Source organism: Chiloscyllium punctatum, chromosome 8, assembly GCF_047496795.1.
Source record: "Chiloscyllium punctatum isolate Juve2018m chromosome 8, sChiPun1.3, whole genome shotgun sequence".
NCBI classification, from domain to species: Eukaryota; Metazoa; Chordata; class Chondrichthyes; order Orectolobiformes; family Hemiscylliidae; genus Chiloscyllium; species Chiloscyllium punctatum.
The window spans coordinates 69300262-69327486 of NC_092746.1; the positions used below are offsets into that span (position 1 = coordinate 69300262).

Here is a 27225-nt window from a genome sequence, read left to right on the forward strand (position 1 = left end):
CTACTAACTGTGATCACAAAAGGTAAAACTGTCTGTCACTGGATGTGATTATGACAATCCACTGGCAGTCATGAGGATGAGAACATGACCATCAATAATTTAATAAACCATTTCTCTCTACAGTTCTATTTAATACACATGTTTATAGAACATAGAACAGTACGGCATGGTACAGGCACTTCAGCCCCTGATTTAGTGCCAACCTTTTATCCTACTCTACGATTAAATTAACCTACATACCTTCCATTTTACTATCATCCATGTCACTTAAATATCCCTAAAGTATATGAATCCACTACCACTGCTGGCAGTACATTCCACACACTCACCACTCTCTGTATAAAGAACCTACCTCTTAAATCTCCCCTAAACCTTCTTCCAGTCACCTTAAAATTATGCCCCCTTGTGATAGCCAATTCCGCTTTAGGAAAAAGTATCTGGCTATCCACTCTATCTATGCCTCTCATCATCTCCATCAAGTCACCTCTCATCCTTCTTCACTCCAGTGAGAAAATCCCTAGCTCCCTCAACCTTTCTTCATAAGACATGCCCTGATTGAAGAAGGTAACAGTGGTACATTACTCAGTGTTTTACTATTCAAAACCTGAGAATTCAAACTTGGCTGAATGACAGGAAACAAAGTAATGGGTGATGAATTAATGGATGATGAATATTTTTCTAACTGGGGAAAGGCTTGTAATGGATTTCCCCAGAGGTCGATGTTGGGGCTCTTGGTTTTCTTAATACATGTTATTGATCTAGGCTTTAGTGTTACGGATCACAGTTTCACAATTTGTGGATGATACAAAAATGGAAACATTGTAAATTGTGAGGACAGAATTGAACTTGAGTAGAACATGTACAAGTTGATGAAGTGGGCAGATACTTGGCAGATGTAGTTCAAAGCTGAGAAGTTTGAGATGATACATTTTGGTAGGAAGAACATATTGAGATAAGATGAAACAAAGGAGATTCTTCTAAAGGGTGTGCAGGAGCAGAGGGACTTGGCTGTTCATGCCCATTAGTCATTAGGTGGCACGACAGATTGAGAGGGCAGTTAATAAAGCACACAGTATCCTGAGCTTTATTATTAGGGACATAGAGTATGGGAGCTAGGGGGTTATGACAAACCCATAGAAGTTACTGGTTTGACCTCAGCTCCCAGTTCTTTAAGTGTGCAGAAGTAGTTTGCAAGAATGGATTCAGGAATGAGGAATTTCAGTTATGCAAATAAATTAGAAAAATCAGGAAGTTTTCTGTTGAGCAGATAGAAGATTCCAAATTGTAAAAGGAATGAACGGACTAAATAAGGAGAAAATGTTCCCACTTCTGAAAAGGCCAAGAACAAGAGAGCTCAGACTTAAAGTTATTCATTACAGAGGCAAAGGCAAGAAAAGGCTTTCCTCACATGAATTGTTCGGTTCTTAAATGCACTGAATGAGAGTGCGGTCGAGGCAAATCAGTTGAGGCAGTCAAAAGGAAATAAGATGTAATTTGAAAAGGAATAACGTGCAGAATTATGCAGAGAAGGCAGGAGAATGACACTAGATGAGATGCTCATTTATAGAGGCAGCAAAGACATGATGGGCCGTATGTCCTCCTTTTGTAATGTAACATTTTGATGATTTTGTTTCAATCCTGATTTACCTTTTAGCAAAAAAAAATCTTCTGTCCTGCAGAGGAAATACTATATATGAGTACGCGTAGAAGCTGTTAAAATGAAGTGCGGTGTTATGATTGTGTGAGATGAAAGAGAAGCAGGGGATGGAAGCAGGGTTGCAAATGCAAGGGTTGTCCACATGGTATAAGTAAGAGGAGAGATTAAGTGAGTGGTCTGCACACTGTGCTCATCAAAGTGGACACAGTACATCTCCTCCTTTCAAACACGTGGACAAGGCTCTCCAGGGAGGCACCAGAAGACCTTTGTGACCTATTTGATATTCCTTCAGCCCAATAATAAACAGCCAAATGCTGCTAACAGCCATAGAGATTCTCCTTCTCGCAAGTTGCCTATACGCATGGTGGATAATATTGGCAATACAGGGTTTTTGTAGGATTTTCCTGTGTTCCCTGGTGCTATATAAATGAACATATGCAGAGCAAGACCCATCCCCTTGTTCTCACTTTCAGGTCTAGTGGAATTTCTAGGTCTAAACGTTTTAAGTAAGCTAATTGGATTATCAGGAAATATTTGAAACTTCGGTTTTAATATTTTGTAGATTGTCTTTGCATTTAGGTTGGTCTCACATGTAAAAACCAAACTCATTCCTGTTTCAACATCATGGACTACTTAAAAGGTGGGTTGCAGTGAGATTCTAAACTTTGAAAAATCTCAAAGCTGGCCACTTCCCCATCTCCACACTGCTTCTTCCTAGTTTTAGTAGAAGCAGCTGAACAGTGGGTAACAAACTACTGCCAGGAGCCAGGCTAGCTAATCAAATATTGGTGACCTTGGGGAAAACTGAAAGCTGAAGAAGGACACAGTCTGCTTTATGGAAAAGCCATTACACAATTTTTTGTGGGCCAGGGAGTGCATCACTCTTCTCTCACTCAGCTCTCCAGCTTTACTTGCTACCTTGGACCTTCCTTCTCCATCACAGATGATCACCCCATCTCCTCCTAAAAACTTTGCCTCTGATTAGAGCACTGTAGGATCAGGGTTCAGGATGCTCTCCAAGTTTACATGACCAACCTTCTCAAGATCAAGACTAAACTTCATTCCTCCTAATCCAGCTGCAGACTTCCTCATTGCCTCAGGATATTAGACTGCCTGAATCCTCCCTAACATGGAAGCAAGCTTGTTAATGGGTATGGAAATATATTTGAGAAAAAATGCAAGCTGTAAAGTCAATGCATCACAGTGTGTAGAGAAATTCAGACCCTCTACCATCACCCCACCTGCCTCCACGCAAAACCATTCCCAGTCTAGATCAGAGCGAAGGGTTCTGCGTCTCGAGATTGCACATGTGCAATCCATTTGTCATCAAATTCTCTGAATCTTTGTTTCAACATTAAACAGTATCCCAGCGCAAGGTTCGACACAAGAAATCAATGCACAGATTTCAAACGAATAGCAGGACATGATTGTATTTTAATATGACAAAAAAAATGTTAACAACAAAACCATTTCACAGAAATCTGCTGATATCTTCTAAATAATGCAGAATCAATTCTGTGCTTCTCATATGTGATTGAAAAAGTATGTGCTCGTTAAATTTTGCTAATGAATGTACAAAGAGTTATGTAAGACCTAACAATGTGAACAACTCTTTTTGTACATGATGTATTATAGAACTCTTTTAGACTTTTATATTTTGGCTCACTACATCACATCAGAGTCTGCACCTGTCCATCAGTTTCTATGAGGTTAGTACTTGAATTGAGCTGTTACTAAATGGAATTATTGCACTTTCAACAATACTTACGCCATGAAAGTGAAAACTATCATAGTGCTATTGGTCAAGTGAATATCACACTACTCTGCAACTAGTTCTGGGACAGCAAAGCATTTTGATTTATTATTCCTCAATCTAGAATAAGCATTTCGGTTTGGGGTTTTACATTTTCTGATCGTACTGAAAGATAGCAACACCCATTATTTTTAGTTATGTACACTGTAAAGCAATTCCATTATTTGATCTTAGAATGCAAAGGCCATTGTTATTACTCATTACTTCTTTGCCTTGAGGAAGCAAGTTGCATTTTGGGCCACTTGAAAGGTGTTAAAAATCATCAAACAACAGTCATGTGTAGGGGATGCAGAGTAACAATGACAGATTATCATCTGTGAATCCAATAATTTTCAGGGTCATGTTTTTTTTGGTATCAGACCACAAATCTAATGTTTTATACACTTCAAGTTCCCAACTTCCTCAAGTGGGATTTAAACTCATGATTTATGGGTTTCTAATCTCAATGAGGAGAAAATGAGGACTGCAGATGCTGGAGATCAGAGTCAAAAGTGTGGGGCTGGAAAAGCACAGCCAGTCAGGCAGCATCTGAGGAACAGGAGAATCAACATTTTGAGCAAAAGCTCTTCATCAGGAATGGGGCAGGGTATTTGACCCAAGGAATCTGAGAGACGGATCACCTGGGATATGCAGTGAGAGAGAGACTCAGAGTTCCTTGTGGAGGGTGGAGGAGAACTTCTTCAAGGTGGGCATCCTTAGAAGAGGCTTCACAGTAAGGTTATAATCAATTAGGAGAAAGTGAGGACTGCAGATGCTGGAGATCAGAGTCAAAAGTTCTCTTCCATCAACAAGGATCTCAGTGAGTGTCTCTCTCACTGCAGCTCTCACGTCATCTCCTCTGCCCTGAAGCTCTTCAACCACGTCCTGAAGCAGACCCGCTACCACAGTCACATCTCCTTCCTCAGGGCCTGCCTATGCAACCAACTGATCCTGCATGGACTCCAGACTATGTTCAGACCGATTTGGACCTGACCAGGACAACTGCTATCTACAGCAAATCGAAAGCCTCCAGAGTTTCTGGATCCTCCACTCCACACTTGCAGCCATACACCACCACCCACTCTCCCTGCAGTCAGCCCTGCTCCAGCTCAGCACCACACTCTCCCAGACCTGCAAAGGACCTCTACTGTTCTTCATCTTGAGAAGAATGCACGCACTCAACAAACGCTTTTCCGAAGGCTTATCTGACATCAAGCAATGTAAATGCAACAAACCTTTGTGTCCTTTCCTCCAAACTCAGGATTTCTCGATCATTCTAGAACCTTCTCCTGGCCTCTGGAACTGCTCAGACACAATTAGCCACACGGCCACTACAGCCACCACAATCACAGCAAAGGATGACATCACTTCCGCCCCCGCTGAGTCACAGACTGCAGCCACCACGGACTATACCGACTCCGCGATTGCTGCCAGGATCATCACCTCTGTGATTGCCGCCAAGACAACTGCTTCGATCGCCGCCAGAACCACCATTGCTGAAACCACCATAAAGACTATCCAGTACGTCACTTCCATCCCTATAGTTGCCGTTGCCTCAGCCACTTCCACCCCCACCCACATCACTCACCGGTACACCACTGACAAACATGCAGCCAACGCCGAAGATATCACAAACGTCACATGAAATATCACTTCCACCCCCACAGATGCCACTGAATGCACCACTTCTGCATCCCTGACCCCCACAGTGAGTGTCATTTCCTTTGATGATGTCACCCACCATACCATGACTACAACCAGTCTAGAGACAGTCTCTGTCCCCACTTCCACCTTCAGCCCCACACGAGGTCCTAGTCCCTAGCCTTGCCTTGTTTTTAACCATCCACCCCAGACCTCCCCCTCACCGATTTTGAATGATCAGTCCTCAGTAAAGACCTCACCTTCACCCCACTATGCTCCCACGTCAATGGATTCAACACGGGTTGTGACATCGAATTTTTCTTCTGCCGCCTCCACCTCCGTGCTTACGTTTTCAGTCGGAACTCCCAACCACTCTCCGAGGACCCCTTCGCCCACCTCCAACATACTCCATCCACTTGGATACCCCACGCTGGTCGCTTACCCACCCTCAATCTCTTAATCCCCAACTGCCGCTGCGACATTGACTACCTCAACCTGTCCACCCCTCTCACCCACTCCAACCTCTCACCCTCGCAACGTGCAGCCCTCGACTCCCTCTACTCCAACCCCAAACTCACCATCAAACCAGCAGACAAGGGGTAGAGAGTGCGCAGTGGTAGTTTGATGCACCAACCTCGACACCCTGAAGCCAGGTGCCAACTCGCAGACACCTCCTTCTCCTGCACCTTAAGCGTGACCTCACCTCCCATCACCAAACTACCATCTCCCAGACCATCCACAATCTCATCACCTCAGGGGATCTCCCATCCACAGCCTCCAACCTCATAGTCCGGAATCCCCGCACAACCCAATTCTACCTCCTTCCCAAAGTTCACAAACCTGACTGCCCTGGTCGACCCATCGTCTCTGCCTGCTCCTGCCCCACTGAACTTATCTGCTCATTTCTTGACACCATCTTGTCCCCTTGGTCCAGGATCTCCGTACATGCATTCGGGACACCGCCCATGCCCTCCACTTCCTCCATGACTTTCATTTCCCCGGCCCCAAGTGTTTCATTTTCACCATGGACATGCTGTCCCTGAATATGTCCTTCAACCATGATAAAGGCCTCCAAGCCCTCCATTTCTTTGTCTCCCACAGACCCAACCAATACCCTTCTACCAACACACTCGTTCGATTGGCTGTACTGGTCCTCATCCTCATCAATTTCTCCTTTGAATACTCCCATTTCCTTCAGACTAAAGGGGTAGCCATGGGCACCCGCCTGGGCCCCAGCTATGCCTGCCTCTTTGTCGGGTATGTGGAAAGTCCATCTTTCACAGTTATACCCGCACCATTCCCCACCTTTTCCTCCACAACATTGATGACTGTATCAGTGCCACCTTGTGTTCCCATGAGGAGGTTGAAAAGTTCACCAACTTCACAAGGACCTTCCACCCTGACCTCAAGCTCACCTGGACCATCTCGGATACCTCCCTCCCCTTCCTGGACCTCTCTATCTCCATTTTCAGTGACCGACTCAACACAGCTTCAAACCCACCAACTCCCACAGCTACCTGGACTATACTTCCTCCCACTCGTCCCCCCACCCCCAGCAAAAAATGCTATCCCTTCCTTCCAATTCCTCTGCATTGACCACATCTGCTCCCAGAAAGACCAGTTCAACTCCATAACATCCCATACGGTCTCCTACTTCAAGGACCACAATTTCCCCTCCCAGGTAGCCAACAATATCCTCCAGCACATCTCCTCCAACTCCTGCACCTCCACCCTTGAACCCCACACCTCCAATCACAACAAGAACAAAACACCCCTGGTCCTCATCTTCCACCCCACCAATCTCTGGATACAATGCACCTCCACCATTTTCCTACAGTCAGACCCCACCACTAGAGATATATTTCCCTCCCCATCCCTTTCAGAATTCCGCAGTGACCATTCCCTCTGTGACTGCCTCATTAGGTTCACGTCCCCCCACCCCCAGCAATCCACCCTCCACTCCCAGTACCTTGCCACCACAAGAGGCGTAAAATCTGTGCCCACACCTCCCCCCTCACCTCCCAGCAAAGATTTTCCTGAACATTCTGAACACCTCATCTAGTATTGCTCTGGTTTCCTCTACATTGCGGTGACAGGACATCTACTTGCGGAGAAGTTCAGAGAACATATCTGGGATACACGCACTAAACAACCCCACTGTCTTGTGGCCGACCACTGCAACTCCCCCTCTCACTCTGCCAAGGACATTCAAGTCTTGGGTCAGCTCCACTGCCAAGTTCTAGCCACCCTATGCCTGGAGGAAGAACACCTCATCTTCTGCTTTGGGACCCTCCAACCACATGGGATAAATGTTGATTTTACCAGTTTCCTGATCTCCCTTCTCTCCACCTTATCCTAGATCCAACCTTCTAACTTGGCATCATCGTCTTAAACTCTCCCACCTGTCCATCTTCCTTCCCACCTATCCGCTTCACCCTCCTTTCCGACCTACCACCATCAGCCCCCAACTTCATCTTCCGATCACATTCCCAGCGACTTTCCCCAGCTCCAACTCATTCCCATTTATCTCTCAGCCCCCTTGAGCACCACCTCCCCAACATTCCTGATGGAAGGCTTACGCTCAAAACGTCAACTCTCCTGCCCCTCAGGTGCTGCCTGACCAGCTGTGCTTTTCCAACACACTTTTTGATTCTAGTCTCAATAATCTAGTCTCTATAATTAGAAATGTCATCTCCGATCTCTAATTCTAGTCTCTGTATTCAGTGAAACACTATGTGTTCACTGGTGGTTTGAGGCATGGTAAGTGCATGGCAGTGGGGAGCTCTACCTTTTGGCTGTACACATTGGAAAATCACCAACAAATTCCCACCATACAATATGTGCTGAGTAAACCACTAAATGCCTCTTTTCTATGTCCTAACTGTACATTTCAAACAGTCCATTGCCAAAAGGTATTGAAGAATAATGCTTCCATAAGTGAGTTTCTTTCTTGGATTCAGTGACCCAGATTTTGTGGAAGCAATGACAGTGGCAAACCTGTCAGCATTTGCCATTATTCCTCCTCTGAAACTGACAGTAAGTTTCAGAGCTCACACATGTATAAATATTAAAAACAATAAGCTACTGTCAGCAGTTCTGTGGTTCTCATATGGGTGCACTGTTGAGGTCTCCCAAGGCTGCAATCAATCCCTGCGAAGGATGAGGGGTGACTTGATAGAGGTTTATAAGATGATCAGAGGAATAGATAGAGTAGACAGTCAGAAACTTTTTCCCCGGGTACAACAGAGTGTTACAAGGGGACATAAATTTAAGGTGAAGGGTGGAAGGTATAGGGGAGATGTCAGGGGTGGGTTCTTCACCCAGAGAGTGGTGGGGGCATGGAATGCGCTGCCCGTGGGAGTGGTAGAGTCAGATTCATTGGCGACCTTTAAGCGGCATTTGGATAGGTACATGGATGGGTGCTTAATCTAGGATATAAGTTCGGCACAACATCGTGGGCCGAAGGGCCTGTTCTGTGCTGTATTGTTCTATGTTCTATGTTCTATGTTCTAATTAGAAATCTTGAATATGATAAGCACTTCTATTCTTATGCAATTAGTCTCCTTATAAAGATTAGATTTATGGAATGTCAAATCCCTTCAGTTTCACAGGAAATGATGGGGGTGGCACGGTCGCTCAGTGGTTGGCACTGCTGCCTCACAGAACCAGGGACCTAGGTTTGATTCCAGCCTCTGGCAACTGTCTGTGTGGAGTTTGCACAGTCTCCCCATGTCTCTGTGGGTTTGCTCCGGTTTCCTCCCACAGTCCAAAGATGTGCAGGTCAGGTGAATTTGCCATGCTAAGTTGCCCATAGTGCTAGGTGCATTAGTCAGAGGGAAATAGGTTGGGGTGGGTACTCTTCAGAGGGTCGGAGTGGACTTGTTGAGCCAAATGGCCTGTTTCCATACTGTAGGGATTCTAGTCCAGAAAAAAAATGCAACATGTACTGAAAATAATTTCAATATTTTTCTGCAATAATTTATCTTAAACCTTCTTCTCCTGTTCATTTCCTGATTTTTTTTTCTCTATCTGTATAATATAAACAATAAAGTTCATTTGAAGACTGTATTGGTGGAAGGCAGATGAGAGTGCCCAGCCTCTGGGTGGTAGGGAGTCCCACCACTTCCTGCTGATATAGATGTGCACCAAGTTGGAAGTGCCTTCTGAATGTTTAAAAATGGAGTCGGTGAGCCACCATTGTGGAGCAGGAATCTCTGCACAGAGGGAGCCTGTGACTGCAGCTGTGACCCATCATCCTCACAGCTCCTGGCTAGTTGGAGGATTAGACTTCATGGTAGCATTAACAGCTGACCTCCTGGCCCAACCCCCAGGATGACCTTTCCAGATTCCTGCTGGTTTTGCCTTTAGCAGGGTTCCACCCATTGTTAGGAATATCCTAACGGTGTCATCAACTTGGCACCCGAAGGCTGTTAATTTATCCGATAAGACTAGCTGCTGGTATTGAGTGAGCAAATACTGCTGTCCTCATCCCACAAGATTTCCTAAAGGTAAGAACATTTTGGGGGAGAATACCAAGGCACAACTTTGAGAAATTTCCCACCCTCTTCTAGCCACACACATCTGCACACATTGTTCTTAATTTAGAATTAGAACCCCTACTGTGTGGAAACAGGCTATTCGGCCCAACAAGTCCATGCTGACCCTTCGAAGATTATCCCACCCAGAGCCATTCCTCTACATTTACCCCTGACTAATGCACCTAACATACACATCCCTGAACACTATGGGCAATTTAGCACAGCCAATTCATCTAACTTGCACATCTTTGGATCATGGGAGGAAACCCACACAGACACAGGGAGAACGTGCAAACTCCACACAGGCAGTTGCCCAAGGCTGGAACCAAACCCAGGTCCCTGGTGCTGTGAGGTAGCAGTGCTAACCACTGAGCTCCTGTGCCACCTTGGTGTTTAAGCACCGAATTATCCAAAAATGTGATTCCGTGCAGGAATGTTTCAAAATCTAATATACAGTTGACCGCCTGAAAGTTTTGTGACTGTTTCAAGTTTGTTTATTTTTTTCTGGGGACCTGAGCAGAATAATGGCTCACCAGTGTATAAAAGGAAGAACCGAATTCATGAAACTTATGATTACAAAATTCCCAACTCTTTCCTGAATTAAAGTCTGCAAATGAGAAGCAAGAAGAAGCATATTTCTGGCTCACTTTTGCTTAAGGTTTTCAATAATTGCAGAGAAAAGTTAATTAGATGGTAAAATATCCTCCTTGTATAGAAATCAATAAATGTGTCATTATTCATCTACTGTAATTAAATATGTTGTCCTTGTTAAAGTAGGAGTCGGAAAATCCTGGGATTAATAAAGATTTCATTGTTACTACCATCGTAGTTTAAAAAAAGAAACATTTTGTAAATGAAGTTTTATCCCAAGGCATTTGCCATGAGAGAGCAGGAATTTTGCCTGACTTTGCTTTTTTTGAAATTGCTGCCACAGAGGCATAAACATTATCTTGGCCTTGGCAGAGTGCTGGAAGAATTCAGCACAGAAGGTATTGTAAGGAAAATGAAGAGTTGTGGAAGTCAGATGTCTCAAAAATGTGTCACAGAGCAGTAGGAATACACTCAGAGCTCCCTCAGCTTCTATTTTCAAAATGAGAAGCAAGAATTATGCAATCATTATGGGAGCAAAAATTTACACTGAAGGATTGATAATTGCTGGTAAATTACAGTACATTCACACACATATGGTAAATGTGATTTAATTATCTAGCAAAATTGGATTTTTTTTAGAAAATAATTTTCCGTGAGTATGTGAATAATTTGAAACATAGCAGGTGGAATATAATGCCTAACCCCGTGGTGATTTTGACAGTGGGGAATGTTTAATGAGGTGTGAAGGTGGTGGATGGGGACCTTGTCACCGGTCCAGCCTCCGACTTGATTCAATCCATGGTGGGAAGGCTCATGGAAGCCTGCTCAGTGATATCCTTCTTCCCCTTGTTGCTAAACCCCTTCCCTTAATTAACTGCTCCACATACCCCACCACTCCCCATTTCCCTCACATCAGGTTCTGTGGCCTTGTGTGGGTGTAGTACCCACAACAACCACAACCAACCTAGTGGTGCATCTGGGCAATGATCACTGCTTCTCTCTGACTGACCAGCAGCACTTGGTAGGTGGGACCTCCAGCCCCTTTGTGCTAGCTTCTATCTCGAGGCTTGGTGCCCCCTCTATTGTGATCCTTGAATTTGGGGAAGGCCTGCCTTTGATCAGCTAAGTGCCTAATTAGCTCTTAGGTGATTGCTTTCCCAAAAAGAGGTGATGCTAGGCGTTGCCAGTTCTTTAGCCAGTGAGCAAGACCTCTGTCACCTGTGTTAAGTACTGTCTGATATATGGTAAGTATAACATGTTTGAGAGCAATAAGTGATTCCAACCTATGGCTCCAAAGCTCTTAACTGCCAGGGAATCTGTTGCTTCCATGACTGTTTCTGTTGGATGTGTATTTGTTCGATAGAGATTGATTACTCCTCTACTGTAGACAACAACTGCATTATCATTATACCAAGTGACTGCCAGGATTGTCAAAGGGGTCTAGATAGAACCTGCTCTTTTCCTTCCATGCAACAATGTCTATGTTAAATTTCTAATTTATTGTGCTGGTTCAGGACTTCCCAAAGTGGGGATTGGGACCCCCAGTGGAGCCACGAGCTGAAATGTTGGTGTTCCATGCTGCAAAGCAACAGTGGCTGACCCTCCTGCTCTGCTGTCATAGATCTTCACCTCCCCATTCCACCAGTCACTGAGGGACCATGACAAATTTCAAACATCAAAATGGGGTCACAATGGGGGAATGTTTGGAAAGCGCTGGTCACGTGTTTGAATCTGCAGCTGTGAAGCCATTGAGCAGAAGCTCCCACAAAGACCTACCATTTCTAATCTCTGTTCTTTTCTCTGTTCTTTTACAGACAGTAACTTTATTCTTGCAAACGCACAGGTGGCAAAGGGATTCCCTATAGTTTATTGCTCAGATGGCTTCTGTGAACTCACTGGATTTGCTCGCACTGAAGTCATGCAGAAGAGCTGTAGCTGTAAGTTTTTATATGGTGCTGAGACAAATGAACAGGTAACACTTCAAATCGAGAAAGGTTTGGATGAAAAGACAGAATTTAAAGGAGATATCATGTTTTACAGGAAGAATGGTAAGCAATCTGATTCTTATTTTTAAACATATTCATAAAACCCATACTGTATTAAAAGTTCATGGTGATTCTTTTTGTTATAGTTAAGACGGGTTGGAAGCAAATACAACAGTGTAGGAAAGCAGTTTCGGCACAAGCCAGATTTCTCTCATCTACTCATATTGACCAAATGAAATATTCAGCTGCTCATGCATTTCCTTTTCTACAGAATTATAAGGACTTCAAAGAAGTACTTCCATAAATCAGTAAATTTAAATAGTTCACGTCCTTCATTAGTTCATTTATAACTTAAGCATATGATATACCCATTAATGTCCACTGCTTGGTTTACTTTAGGTTCTACTGTATCAACATATATAGGACTCCACTAATCAAAAGATATATTGTACAAAATAAATCAAACTTGTCACAGCCTTTGTAACTAATTTGTGGCTTAAGTATTTTATTTTACATCAAAACAATTTTCAAACTTGCATTTTAAGTGAGACTATGAGCAGAATACATCTCATTGAGTTATGGTAATGTCTGGAGACCAAACCTCTGGGACAAGCGAGGAGAGAGGGAGCCCGTTTTTTCTTTAATTAGAGTGGGGGCAAGTATTTAGACTCTTAGTTAAGCTGATATTCTGTTTCAGTTCTTCGGACACGTTTTGACAGAAGTTTAATCCCTGGCCATAGAGATGGGTTAAATTCTAGAAATATGGGAAAGTCAATCCTAACCTGCTGTGCATGTGCCCACTTTTGGTTCAACCAGAGAGGTTTGGGAGATTGATGAGTAAAAAGAGGTGGGTCTATAACATTATCACAATGGCCTGTCTCAGATTTTAGTGGCTCTGTGAAGTTAATAGCTGTGAGTTGAGTTTGGCAGGGCTTGAAATGTTGGCCACTAAAGTGTTTTTCCCTGATCTCTCCTGAGTGTCCATGAACGGGGTGTCAAATTTCTCCGACCTTCCCAGGGGGAATGATCCTTTCTGATGCCTGCGTATATGATCCCTCCCCATTACTCCCTAAACTTGTGCACTATCCCTCTGCATCCTCAGAAACATAAAGAGAGGGAAGCAGAGTGGAATAACTACAGACTATGAGAGATTGTGAAACACAAACTGTGTGAAAGAAGATGAAAGCAGAACACAAACTGTGAGAGGATGGAGAAAAACAAACTAGGGGAGACGAGGTGGGAGGTGTTAAAATGCTTGACACCGAGTGGTTTTGAAACATAGTACATTCTGACAAATGTGAATGTAATTTTCCAGAGGTTTTTTAGAGCTATCTAGTGTTTGTGAATCTTCATTACCCTCAGATTTATAAGCTGTCCAACAATACGTGCTAAATCAGAGTCATAGAATCATAGAGATGTACAGCACAGAAACAGACCCTTCGGTCCAACTTGTCCATCCCTAAATTAATGTAGTCACAATTGCCAGCACTTGTCCCATATTCTTCTAAACCCTTCCTATTCATATACCCACCCAGATGCCTTTTAAATGCTATAATTATATCAGTCTCCACCACTTCCTCTGGCAACTCATTTCATACACACACCACCCTCTGTGTGAAAAAGTTGCCCCTTAGGTCCCTTTTTATATTATTCCCCTATCTCGCTAAACCTATGCCCTCTAGTTCCAGACTGCCCCACCCCTGGGAAAAGACCTTGTCTATTTATCCCATCCATTTCCTTCATGATTTTATAAACCTCTATAAGGACACCACTCAGCCTCTGATGTTCCAGGGAAAACTGCCCCAGCCTATTCTGCCTTCAACCCTGGCAACATCCCTGTAAATCTTTTCTGAACCCTTTCAAGTTTCACAACATCCATTCTCACAATCTGTTTCTCTTAGTGGAGATCGATATTTATTTCACTAAGTCCTTAGTACAATATATTGTGTAAATATCTTAGATATTAAGTGCCATTGGGAGTAGGGCAGGGAAACAATAGACAATTAGCAGGAATACCCATTATGAAAGGCACTGATATGGATATTGATTTTGGAAGGACTGTGGGTTCTACTGGGATATCCTCCTGGATTGGATTGCTGTCGCACTTGCTGTCCAACCCCAGATAAAGAATGAGTACCGTGGTGACCTCAAGAACGTCTGAAATATTAAACTGCTTCCAAGTAAGGAAGGTAGAGTTCAGAAAAAAACACACACTATAATTCAACATAATGTTGTAGCTTTAATATCTACACACGTTTGTGGAGCTTCAGTGCCTGTTCGAAAATCCAGAGACAGAACATTTGAAGGAATCTTGAAACGTATAAGGTACAGTTCATCTGTGCACTAGTGCCTCTGATCTCCAGTACTGAAGCGATAATTTAATGATGTATAGCTCCCCATAGAGAGGTACTTACTTATCTCCCGCCTGCTTTCCAAAACATCTCTGCAGCATGCACCAAGTACAGTTCAACTGTAGCTATCTCATGCTGGGATTAACCCAATGGTGACATGCGGCATGTACAACAAGAAAAGCTGTGTGGCTTCTTTGTGGTCGTCTAAGATGGAGGTTGGGACCCTTGTTATAAAACATTCACTACCTGATTGCAGCATGGGAAGAGTAGGGGAGAACCCTCAGAGCCAACATGCTGCCAATCCCTCTATATCCCTTCGCCCATGACACTCTCTCCAGAACACCCATGCAATCTTTCCTTAACTGTGGCCTGGTTGGTCCCTGACCCTGAACCTCCAGCAGGTGCAGTTCCAGCAACCACCCCCTGGTGGTGCCATTTAGTCAGTGATTGGCCAGCAATTGTTACAGGTGGGAATTTCACCTTTGGATCCTTCATGCCAAGGAAACCACTGATGCCTATTTTAGTGCCTCAATGGCACAATCCCAGCGGGCCTTCAATGAGGAGGCAACAATGTCTCTCACTGACTCTTCAGCCAGCAGACAAGACCGTATATGTCTTGATAAAATCCAATCCAAATTGTGTACAAGACTCTAACCGCCTCAACCTGTCTACCTCCCTCCCCCACTCCAACCTCTCACCCTCACAACGCACAGCCCTCCAATCCCTATGCTCCAATCCCAACCTCACCATCAAGCCAGCGGATAAAGGGAGCACGGTGGTAGTCTGGCGCACTGACCTCTACACCGCTGAAGCCAAACGTCAACTCGAGGACACCTCTTCCTACTGCCCCCTCGACCATGACCCCACCCCCCCCATCACCAAACCAACATCTCCCAGACCATACAGAACCTCATCACCTCAGGAGATCTCCCACCCACAACCTCACAGTCCGGGAACCCCGCACTGCCCGGTTCTACCTCCTTCCCAAGATCCACAAGCCTGACCACGCTGGCCGACCCATTGTCTCAGCATGCTCCTGCCCCACTGAACTTATCTCTACCTACCTCGACACTGTCCTATCCCCCCTAGTCCAGGAACTCCCCACATACGTTCGAGACACCACCCACGCACTCCACCTCCTCCAAGACTTCCGTTTCCCTGGCCCCCAACGCCTCATCTTCACCATGGATATCCAATCCCTCTACACCTCCATCTGCCATGACCAGGGCCTCCAAGCCCTCCGTTTTTTCCTCTCCAGACGTCCCCAACAGTACCCTTCCACCGACACTCTCATTCGTTTGGCCGAACTGGTCCTCACCCTTAACAATTTCTCCTTTGAATCCTCCCACTTCCTCCAGACCAAAGGGGTAGCCATGGGCACATGTATGGGCCCCAGCTATGCCTGTCTCTTTGTTGGCTACGTAGAGCAGTTGATCTTCCGTAATTACACCGGCACCACTCCCCACCTCTTCCTCCGCTACATTGATGACTGCATTGGCGCCACCTCATGCTCCCGCAAGGAGGTTGAGCAATTCATCAACTTCACCAACACATTCCACCCTGACCTTAAATTTACCTGGACCATCTCTGACACCTCCCTCTCCTTCCTGGACCTCTCCATCTCCATTAACGACGACCGACTTGACACTGACATTTTTTACAAACCCACCGACTCCCACAGCTACCTGGATTACACCTCTTCCCACCCTACCTCTTGCAAAAATGCCATCCCGTATTCCCAATTCCTCCGCCTCCACCGGATCTGCTCCCAGGAGGACCAGTTCCACCACAGAACACACCAGATGGCCTCCTTCTTTAGAGACCGCAATTTCCCTTCCCACGTGGTTAAAGATGCCCTCCAACGCATCTCGTCCACATCCCGCACCTCCGCCCTCAGACCCCACCCCTCCAACCGTAACAAGGACAGAACGCCCCTGGTGCTCACCTTCCACTCTACCAACCTTCGCATAAACCAAATCATCCGCCGACATTTCCGCCACCTCCAAACAGACCCCACCACCAGGGATATATTTCCCTCCCCACCCCTTTCCGCCTTCTGCAAAGACCGTTCCCTCCGTGACTACCTGGTCACGTCCACACCCCCCTACAACCCACCCTCCCATCCTGGCACTTTCCCCTGCCACCGCAGGAACTGTAAAACCTGTGCCCACACCTCCTCCCTCACCTCTATCCAAGGCCCTAAAGGAGCCTTCCACATCCATCAAAGTTTTACTTGCACATCCACTAATATCATTTATTGTATCCGTTGCTCCCGATGCGGTCTCCTCTCCATTGGGGAGACTGGGCGCCTCCTAGCAGAGCGCTTTAGGGAACATCTCCGGGACACCCGCACCAATCAACCACACCGCCCCGTGGCCCAACATTTCAACTCCCCCTCCCACTCTGCCGAGGACATGGAGGTCCTGGGCCTCCTTCACCGCCGCTCCCTCACCACCAGACGCCTGGAGGAAGAACGCCTCATCTTCCGCCTCGGAACACTTCAACCCCAGGGCATCAATGTCGACTTCAACAGTTTCCTCATTTCCCCTTCCCCCACCTCACCCTAGTTCTAAACTTCCAGCTCTGTAACTGTCCCCATAACTTGTCCGGACTTGTCCTACCTGCCTATCTTCTTTTCCACCTATCCACTCCACCCTCTCCTCCTTGACCTATCACCTTCATCCCCTCCCCCACTCACCCATTGTACTCTATGTTACTCTCTCCCCACCCCCACCCTCCTCTAGCTTATCTCTCCACGCTTCAGGCTCACTGCCTTTATTCCTGATGAAGGGCTTTTGCCCGAAACGTCGATTTCGAAGCTAATTGGATGCTGCCTGAACTGCTGTGCTCTTCCAGCACCACTAATCCAGAACCTTTGATATCCCTCCCAGTTAATAAGTTCTTGTGATGTAACAGGAGTGCTTGTGCAGCAGTTTAACTGCTGAACCTCACTGAAATATTGCAGTGAATCATCATGCATTCTTATATCTGTGGCTAATTCATTTTAATGGAAGGAAATGCAGCACTAAATGAGCCATTGTACTGGTAATGTTGCAGTAATATTACGTTATCAGTTCTTGATCTACTAGGAAATGAAAGATCATGATCATTAGCCAGAAACATATGCTTCCTCCATGCTAAGGATCCTGGATTGATGGATAAGGTAGGGGGTTGTGCAGGGCCCAAGTTGGTAGGTACTGGAGAGCAGGTTGGGATGATGGATTTGAAAGACTCGGGGTGGTGGGGGAGGTCTAAAAGCAAGGGACTTCAGGGGGTTGTGGCTCTTGCCGACCCTGCAAACCCACAAAGTTACTTCCCCATTCCAGCTTGACACAATCACACACAGCTACAACTGCAGAGCTTCCCAACTGGAATAGGCCTCCCACTTCCATAGATATAATACCAAAATGAGGCCTTTCAATGGATTTTAATCATGCTCCACTAGGCACAAGTCTCTCATTTAATTGAAGTGGGCAAATGGTAGCCATTGGATTATATGTGCTTCCTGCACCTTCATACCTGCTGACAGATGCGCAATTTATCCAGCCCAGCACCTTTCAATCAGATGGCTAAGTTCAGAAGCCACACCCCTCCCATGTCCTGTACCCACAATATCTACCATAAGACACATTCCTTGTAATATTAAGCAGTGCACAAATGTAAGTTATTATCTCACCATGAACTGTCTGAAGTGGCTTTCCACACTGTTCAACTGAATGAAAGTTATCCTCTGTCTAATGTCCAGATAATATACACTTTTAATTTAATTCTCCCACTGCTCCCTGAATGTCACCCACTGAACTTCTACATGTCTTCTACACAATACACCTTTGTCATATTTTTGGAGGAATCATTATGTGCAGTAGCAACAGTAAGGAACAGTCAACAAGCTTGGAACAGCATGAAAGAAATTTACCGATTAGTATTGGTAGACTTATTTTATACCACAAGGTCTCCACACTGGCAAACGTGATCTGTCTATCTGAGTTTAAATCGGGCAAGGCATCAGAGCCCTTTACACCATTACACACTCCCTGTAAAGGTCAGACTGATTACTTACCAATCACCATTACATTGCAATTACACAATTCAGTTTGAAACTGAGCTAGCAGGGTGATGACAGAAAGACTTAGTAAGCTATTTCCCTGACTATAATGGATTGAGTCTTTGAATTTTGCAGCATTTTTGCTGTATCAGTTTTAATCTGTTGAAGTAAATAGTACATGGTGCAAATCTGTATTTTCTTTTTAGTAGATTTCTTTTAAAGAAAATCCAGACTACAATCCCATGTGGTTCTAGTTGACCTGGTATAATATATAATGGAAAACGTGGTGTAGCAAAATGAAATATCACTGGGTTTGACTAGAATGCATGTTTTATCTGAGCTACTATGTTTATTACACAGTCGGTGTCATCAGGATTAAAAGTTTGTTTCAATAATTAGTTATTTTTTAAAATTGACCCTGAATTGCTGTTTGTTTCATTTCTCCAAAGTCGGGGTAAATGGAAAGGAAGGACTCATCTGTCATTCACCTTCTTCACCTTTTATTCCAAATGTGACATTTTCACTGATGCTAAAACTAAAGTCTTCAGGAAGAAATGCACAGTGCAGCACAAAAGTGGTTGTGTGACATTTTTCAGTGCTAAGCTGACATGACTTATATAATGTAATTAAATCTTTGGAATTGCTCCTTTTTAAAGGTCTTTAGGACTGCTCTTAGTTACATTATTTGTTTCCGCTTTGTCTCACAATTTTCCTACCTTCCCTTTTTCTGAATCCCCTCTTCATTCCAATTTTCTTATTGCTTGTTGCATACTTTTCTTCTGTTTCTATTGGGATGGAATCTGATTATGTTCTATCCATTTTGTGGATACAAACCATGTGCAAAGAATATCGATTTAGCATGGGAATGACTTCCACCCAATGTACTTAGGCATTGGTCCCACTGCTAAATCTATGTGCTGCATTGTTATGGCAGCCTTGCATCTGTTGAAAAGTGGGATTGGCACTCTGAATATTGTTATTGTGCTTGTCAAATAGTCCCTTGTCATGATCAGCATTCCTCAGCATTCCATTAACTAATGGTAAATGTATTTATCTCTTAAAAATCTTTGCATGGATTCAGAATAAAAAAAGTGTGTTCCCCTCACCGTGTAGTCCAGGTGATGCATTCCCTTACATTGCCTGTTGTAAAATTTATCTGGTGTAGGCAGCCTGATGTTCAATGTTTCAGAAGTGTAGGCAACCCATGGAGATGTGCCAAACATCAACAGTTCACCCTTAATATTTAGATGAGGCCTGAGGCTCTATTTTCAGGCTGGATATGGGCTTCCCTTTTCTCCTGGGATCTGTGTCTGTAAAAAACCCCAGATTAAATTCCCCCTGTTGGTAAAACAAAATTAGTAGAATGGTTATAGATCAAACTGATGGATGCATGGAAACAATCAAATACCCAGGTAATTTTTCTGTTAGGGTGAAGAAGATAGTGTCACATAGACTTAGGGGGATTGCAGCTTAAGATCTCGAAGGTCTACAATCTGTGTTCTCTTCATTATTTCAGTAGCAAAGTCCATATTCAATAACTGTAATAAACTACATTTTGCTTAAGACAGAAACCTTTTCTTTGAAGATCATCAGGAGGTTTTCCTTTACCAAACTAGAACAAGCAGGCCCTGATAGATACTTATCAGGAGAGAGGATAATGGCAGAAATCTACCAGATAGCTCAGACAACATGATGAGCGATGGTGAGGTAATATCTAATAAACACTCTGAACTTGAATTTGTGTTGAGATTGTCGCCATGTGTTACGACTCCAACTGATGGTAAATGGATGAGTTGAATTCTAACATGAAGTCTAGGTAATAATTTCTATTTTTGAAATTTGATCACTATGTTCAGTTATTGAATGTATTCACATTAAACTGTCATAAGTTCATAGTAATATTTTTACAAAAAGAATTGCACATAAAAAGGGAAAACAATAGCTTTATATAAGGCAATTTGGAAGATTGTGTCATAAACAGCACAAAGCAACACCCAGCAATATCCTTCACAGATGCTCAAGCACAGTGGAGGATCAGTCCTATTTTCACTTTAAATTTTCTTACTCATTCAATGAGATTACAAGTGTTTCCTTTCAAGAATGACCTGAACAGTCACCAGACGTTATTCATCCACAGAGAGACAGGTTAACTCACTATATTTTTACTAAATTCCAAGAAAACCTCTGGGCTTTTTCCAGTTATGCCCACTCGTATTGCTAAAAGAGTTGAAGATTTGTTTTTCTGATGGCTTGGAAATGACCAAAAACTAAAACTGCCTTTCAACAGGTGGGAATATCTTTCTTTTTATGAATGGAAACTTCTTATGGCCCTGGCCTCTCTTCCAGTACGTTATAAAAGATCAAATTATGAAGACTTCAACAATTAAATTACCAGGGACTTTGTCTAGTCATTTGTTTAAATCGCGTGCTTTCTTGAGGTGCTATTTTGAACTCACTGTTAAAAAATGACTTTTTGACCAACCAGCCCTTTAACCTGTGTGACTGTTGGGAGCTGCTCCAATATTCTGCGTGTGGCATTAGCATCGGCTTGCCAATGGCTTCGGTTCCGGAGGTCGCTATCATAGCCTGAGCAGCTAATGAGAAAATTAAAGGGAACACTGTTTCTGACTTTTATTTAAAAAATTCACAAAACTGAAGCCAAAAATCTATTTACCTCTATTTTAGAAGCCAACATCCCAAATAGTAATATTACAAATTATATCCGCTTAATAAATATTATTTGTGGTACTGGACAATTGGATCAAGATATCGTAGCTCCCCGTTGGAAGGCCTAATTGACTGATACAATTGGATTAGCAACAATGGACCGATAGGGAAGCATGAATCCAAAGAGATTCATAACCTGTGTGTATTGAAGCCAAATGTCTGTGTAAGAATCTGTTGCACCTAGCAAATAACATTGTAGAGACCTCAATTAAAAACCTTAGCACTTTTTCCACATTGTTTTCATTCAAATGTAACATGTATCATGTATTTACTATAAGAGTGCTTCCCAAGCTTTTTCACACAGTGATTCAATTTTGAGATATGGACATTTTCTCGACTCCAAAGTGAGAATTGTCAGGAGTGGGTGGAAGACCTGTGAGAGTGGGATGGGGAGTGGTGATGTTCTGAGTAAATGGGTGCCTGTCTGTCTGCAGAACACTGTTGTTATAACTCAGTCAGAGTTCTGTGGAGCCCATTACTGCTTTTGGAGCTCACAATCCCAAAATTTCAGCTTGTGACCAAGTGGGCTCCTGATCCCACTTTGAGAAACCCTGTACCATAAAATTGTGCAATTATAGCAGTTGCACAGTTACTTATTAATGTCTTTAATTTACCTTAGAAATATGTTCAATAAAAATTTACTTTTTGACGGAAACAAGCCCTAATCTCTGGAGATAATCCAATTTCTTAGTTTGCTTGTCCAGTATGCTCACTACCCATGGATTGGTCAAGGAGCCTTAGCTGGAAAAATGTAAGAATCCTGAATGCGTTAACCGTTGCACAATCTATTTCAAGTAATCAATCAGCCATGTCATGTGGCTCATTAATGCTTGCTAGGTGTGACATGCATTCATATATTCAGGGAGGTAAAAACAATGACTGCAGATGCTGGAAACCAGATTCTGGATTAGTGGTGCTGGAAGAGCACAGCAGTTCAGGCAGCATCCAAGTTGAAGCTACTTGGATGCTGTCTGAACTGCTGTGCTCTTCCAGCACCACTAATCCAGAATTCATATATTCAGGGCCCATTCTCCACAAATAGAAGTTATATGCTCTGGCCTTGCACCTTAATGAATTACCCAGGAGCTGGGGAAGCTGATAGTGCTCGCATTGCATTCTCTATGGCAATGACTCATCCAATCATAATCAACTTGCTCTTCCATTAACATGTTTCCTCCTGTAAAACCATAAAACATAGGAGCAGAAGTAGGCCATTCAGCACCTTGAGTCTGATCTGCCATTCACTGTGGTCATGGCTGATTTGAGAATGCTCAACTCCGCTTTCCTGCTTTTCCCCTTAACCACTGATTCTTTTAGATTAAGAACTTGTCTATCTCAGCTTAAAATATATTTAACCACCCAGCATGACAGCTCCCTGCATTAAAGAATTCCACAGATTCACTACCCTCTGAAAGAAGAAATTGATCCTCATGTTGTGGTGACACCTTATTCTGAAAAATCCGGACCTTGACTCTCCCACAAGGGAAAACAACCTCATCACATCTACCTCACCAAGCCCCCCATAAAAACCTTGTTAGTTTCAAAAAGATCATTCTTCTAAACTTCAATGATTAATGGCCAAACCTGTGCAACATCTCCTCATAGAAGTATATATTATGATTGTTCACAGTTTGTCAGTTTTGTACGTGTCTTGATGAGTACAAGATTAAAAGCTTTACCAGCATGCATTTCTTTGAGCAATATTCAAACATATTGACATAAAGTGCTTTTTATTTATTTTAGTTTTTAGGTTTGATGGAAAAGATTTTCATTTGCAGATAGTTAAAAATAAGCTTGAAACTCATCATTAAAATTGTCAAGTCATTATAATTTATTTTGACATTTTATGCCTTGCTTTAATTCAAGCATAGTATTTCAATTTATGATTTTGAATTACCTGATATATTGCAGATGATTTTCCCCTAGAGTTTCCACAAAGGTTGTGCCAGTGCATTGCCAGCTTGGGCCTTAATGCTTTGGATTAGATTGAGAAGATGCAAACTGTTCTATATTATAAAGAAATCAGCATCTTGTCTTTACAAACTGAAGTGCTAGCATACATGCTGAGCTGTAATTGTCCAAAGATCAAAGTTTGGAATTTTGGGATAATGCAGTAATAGGTGTAGAAACCATTTTAAATTAAAACTTTAAGACAAAGGCATTGACATAGTCTTGAGTGATTTTAAATATATAAACATATTTAACATACAAATGCCAGTATTGTCCAAGGTCCAAGCCCATGAAAACACAATAATGATAATCATCCTGTTTATAATTAGTTCTAACCGTATTGCTTCATTGTTGCATAGGTATTCTTTTACTTCTTTCTAAGTTAGCATTTGGCCCAATTTCTTTTCAATTATCATTAATCACAAGTACAAGATTATGAAATATTTTTGGAATAAGGACCTTCTCTACAGAGTCACAAACAAAAGCATGGTGTGGAACTAAGTATGAGAAAAAGAATGGCTCCCTTCTCAGCTGTAAATGTCTATGGTCTAAATCCTGTTAACCACAAAACTATAGAATGTCAATCCTGTTCTTTTCCCATTTATAGCATCTATTGTTCTTTTGATTCGATTCAGAATTGGAGTTTTGACTACCCTTGGGTGCAGGTTGACAATATTTTGTCAATTAAAATAAATTGGTCCTGTTGAGAGATTGAATATTTCAGGGAGAAAATGAGCTGATTGTCAGGTAGTATATTAGGTTTTGATATTCAGCTATGCAGAACATTTCTTGTTCCTATCCTACTTGGATCACTCCCCATTATTCTTTCTCCAGTACATCAATGACATAATTGGTGCTGCTTTCCTCTCTCTTTCGGAATTGGAAAAAATTATCAAGATTGCTTGCAATTTTCACCTGCCATTATCTTCACCTGGTCCAGCTCTGATTCCTCCCTTACCTTCCTCATAATCTCTGTTTACATTTCTGGAGATAAGCTGGCCACCAATACCCCCACTTCAAACCTACCAACTACCACAGTTAGCTGGACTTTACATCCTCACACTCTGCTTCCTGTAACGACTCCATTCCATTCTCCCTTTCTGTCGTATTTGTCCTGATAATGCCACCTTCCACAGACGGGTGTCAGAACATCCACATTTTCCTTATCCGTGAAATCCCCACTACCATGGTTGACTGGGCCCTTAGCCCTGTTCGGTCCATTTCGTGCACTTCTGCACTTGGCCCTTCTCTTCTCTCCCACAACAGGGACAGGGTCCCCCAGTCATCACTTACCACCTTTGCAGCCTCGCCATCTGAAAGGATTGCAAGCTGCCACTCCGTCACCTCCAATAGGATGCATGTTCCAGACATACATTCCCCTCCCTTCCCTTGTCAGCTTTCGGGAGGGTCTGTTCCCTTCAGGACAGTGTTCCCTCCTTCATTCCCAGAACCCCTCACACTGACATTATATCTTTCTATGCAATCACAGAAAGTATAACACCTCCCGATTTACCTCCTGCTTCTTCGCTATCCAAGATCTCAAGTGAAGCAGAGGTTGGACCTGCGCTTCACTCAATCTAGACTACTATATTCACTGCTCACAATGTGGTCTGCTCTGCATTGAGGAGATGAAGCATAGACTGCACAACTGCTTTGCAGGAGACCTGTACCTGAGCTTCCAGTTACCTGCCACTTCAACACACCAACCTGTTCCCATGCCAACATTTCTGTCTCAGGCCTGCTGCATTGCTTCAGCGAATCTCGGCACAAGCTCCAAAAACAATATCTCATTTTCTGCTTGGGGACTCTGAAGCCTCTAGGACTCATTATCTTTTTCAAGAACTTTAGAGCCTGATTCCATCATTCCATATTTTTTTACCCAGCCCTGCATCTGGATCCTGTCATGACATAGGTTGCTTTTAGCACAGTCACCCATTCTCATGTACTCCCAGGCCCATAATTATATTATATGGGTTGCATTCAACTTAACTAACCCATTTTCCTACTCTTAGCTCTTATTTTCACTTATCCTGCTTTTCTTCTGTCCTGGTCTGCTATCCATAATGTTGTTGTTTCCCCACCCCTTTCGTAACTCTTTGGGCTCTATCACCACCTATCTGCTCAAAGTATCATTCTTCCTCCCACTTCGTCTTCATCATAAATACCACATTCTCCTAGTTACTAAAAATTCCGATGAAGAGTCTTCAGGCTCAAAACTCTGCTTTCGTCCCACAAATACTGCCAGACCTGCTGAATTTCACCAGCAACCTCTGGCAGATCTCCAGCATCTGTTGTTCTTTGTTCCATTTCTGTAATTTACAAGTGGCAGTCATAAAACTGGGTCTGTGCCAAAATTCCAAACTCAAATGGCATGAAAAAGTTGGTGAAGATTTTGCCAAAACAAAACGTAAAATGGGCAATGTAGCACATGCTGTATCAGCTTTAGTGAATTTGAATCAGATTATCAGCATTACTTTAGTGTGTTTACATTGCAACTATTGGCTGTCAAAAATACAAGTAGCTGGTCAGGATAGATTTGATTCAAGGATCAAGGCTCCGTGAGCATTTTGCAGTAGAAATTGCAAGTGCATTGCAAGTGAACCAGTATGTACTCCAACAGGCCGCTGGCCCTTATAAGGATATGCCACTATCAAATGCAAGTTTCAGGTCTGAGTCAGTACTCTATGGACATGATGCTCCACACAAATATCAAGGCCGCACCGTTTTGCAGATAAGAAGGACAACATCTTAGGAATATCTTGAGAATGTGGTTTAAATAACCACAAATTATATGTTAATGAATTTTAACAAAGAAATATAACATTAGGTTTTCTTTCTAGCCTGGTGCTCCCGCTGAGGAGACCTAGATATTGGCAGCAGAAATTCAGGGTGCACTGTGCACAGTGTCTGATTCCACTGTGTGTCTTTTAGCTGTTTGATTTTAATTCTTTCCCTGATCCACTGATCACAGCAAAACACTGGTATCAAAGAAAAGACAGGAATTGTTTCAACAAATAATTATCCATATTTAAGGTATGCCAGCTTAAACTTTTCAAATATTCCTGCATTAAGTCATGGAAAATACTCTAATAAGGGGTGGGTCATTGGTCAGCTATACAGCATACCCAAGAGATGGCCCAAAGATAGATTGGTTCTTGATTAGTAAGGGGAGCAAGAGCAAGGCGAGAAGGCAGGAGAATGGTGTGGAGAAATGCATCAGCCATGATTGAATGTTGGAGCAGAATGAATGGGCTGAATAGCCTACTTCTGCTGCTATATCTCCTGGACCTATGGTCAAAGTGTTACACTCAAATTATTCCAGCTGTCAAACATAAATCAAGCAAAGAAATTGAACCATTTAATGCAAAATTAAAAGATGAATTTCTTGTGAATCTGCCTATACAATAAAAACCTTGCAGAAATATTAAAGATTGTGTTGACTAGGAATGTGTGGCACAAAGAGAATGCTCTGCACCTTATGTGTAGTTCACTTGTAATGTGTTAATGGATGTTTGTGCTCAATTACATATTTTGGGAGAACAATATCTATCCTCCCTCAGAACTCACAATATGTTCACTATGTAAGAAATACATTTAGAAAGTATCATTAAGTGAATGCGTTTAAAGTCATAAAAATTAAAAAGAATCCTAATGTCATGTTAAATTACGTTAACTCACAGAAACAGTAATTTCTATGTGCTATCCAAAATGACTCATACCGTGAGTTATGTACCCTTACCATTATCCCAAGTGTAATTGTCATAAATTCAGTTCACTCTATCACTGATCAACCATGATGGGAGTGAGCAATTGGATCAGTGTTAATAAAAGTTACTAATCTGGAAGATTGAAGAATGTCATCTAGAAATTGCCAATTCAACTTCCAGTGGCAGATTACTTGTCCTATTTGTGTATACTCAGATGGGTAATGTGGTGTTCAATAGCCAG

General features: G+C 43.0%; 1 protein-coding gene across 1 annotated transcript in view; it reads left to right on the forward strand.

Moving 5' to 3' along the window:
- The window catches only part of kcnh8 (potassium voltage-gated channel, subfamily H (eag-related), member 8), a 431818-nt gene that overhangs the window by 114777 nt on the left and 289816 nt on the right, over positions 1-27225 (forward strand). The window contains exon 2 of the mRNA XM_072575729.1: positions 12034-12267. Coding sequence (XP_072431830.1) covers positions 12034-12267 — 234 coding nt within the window. The remainder of the gene's footprint in view (positions 1-12033; positions 12268-27225) is intronic.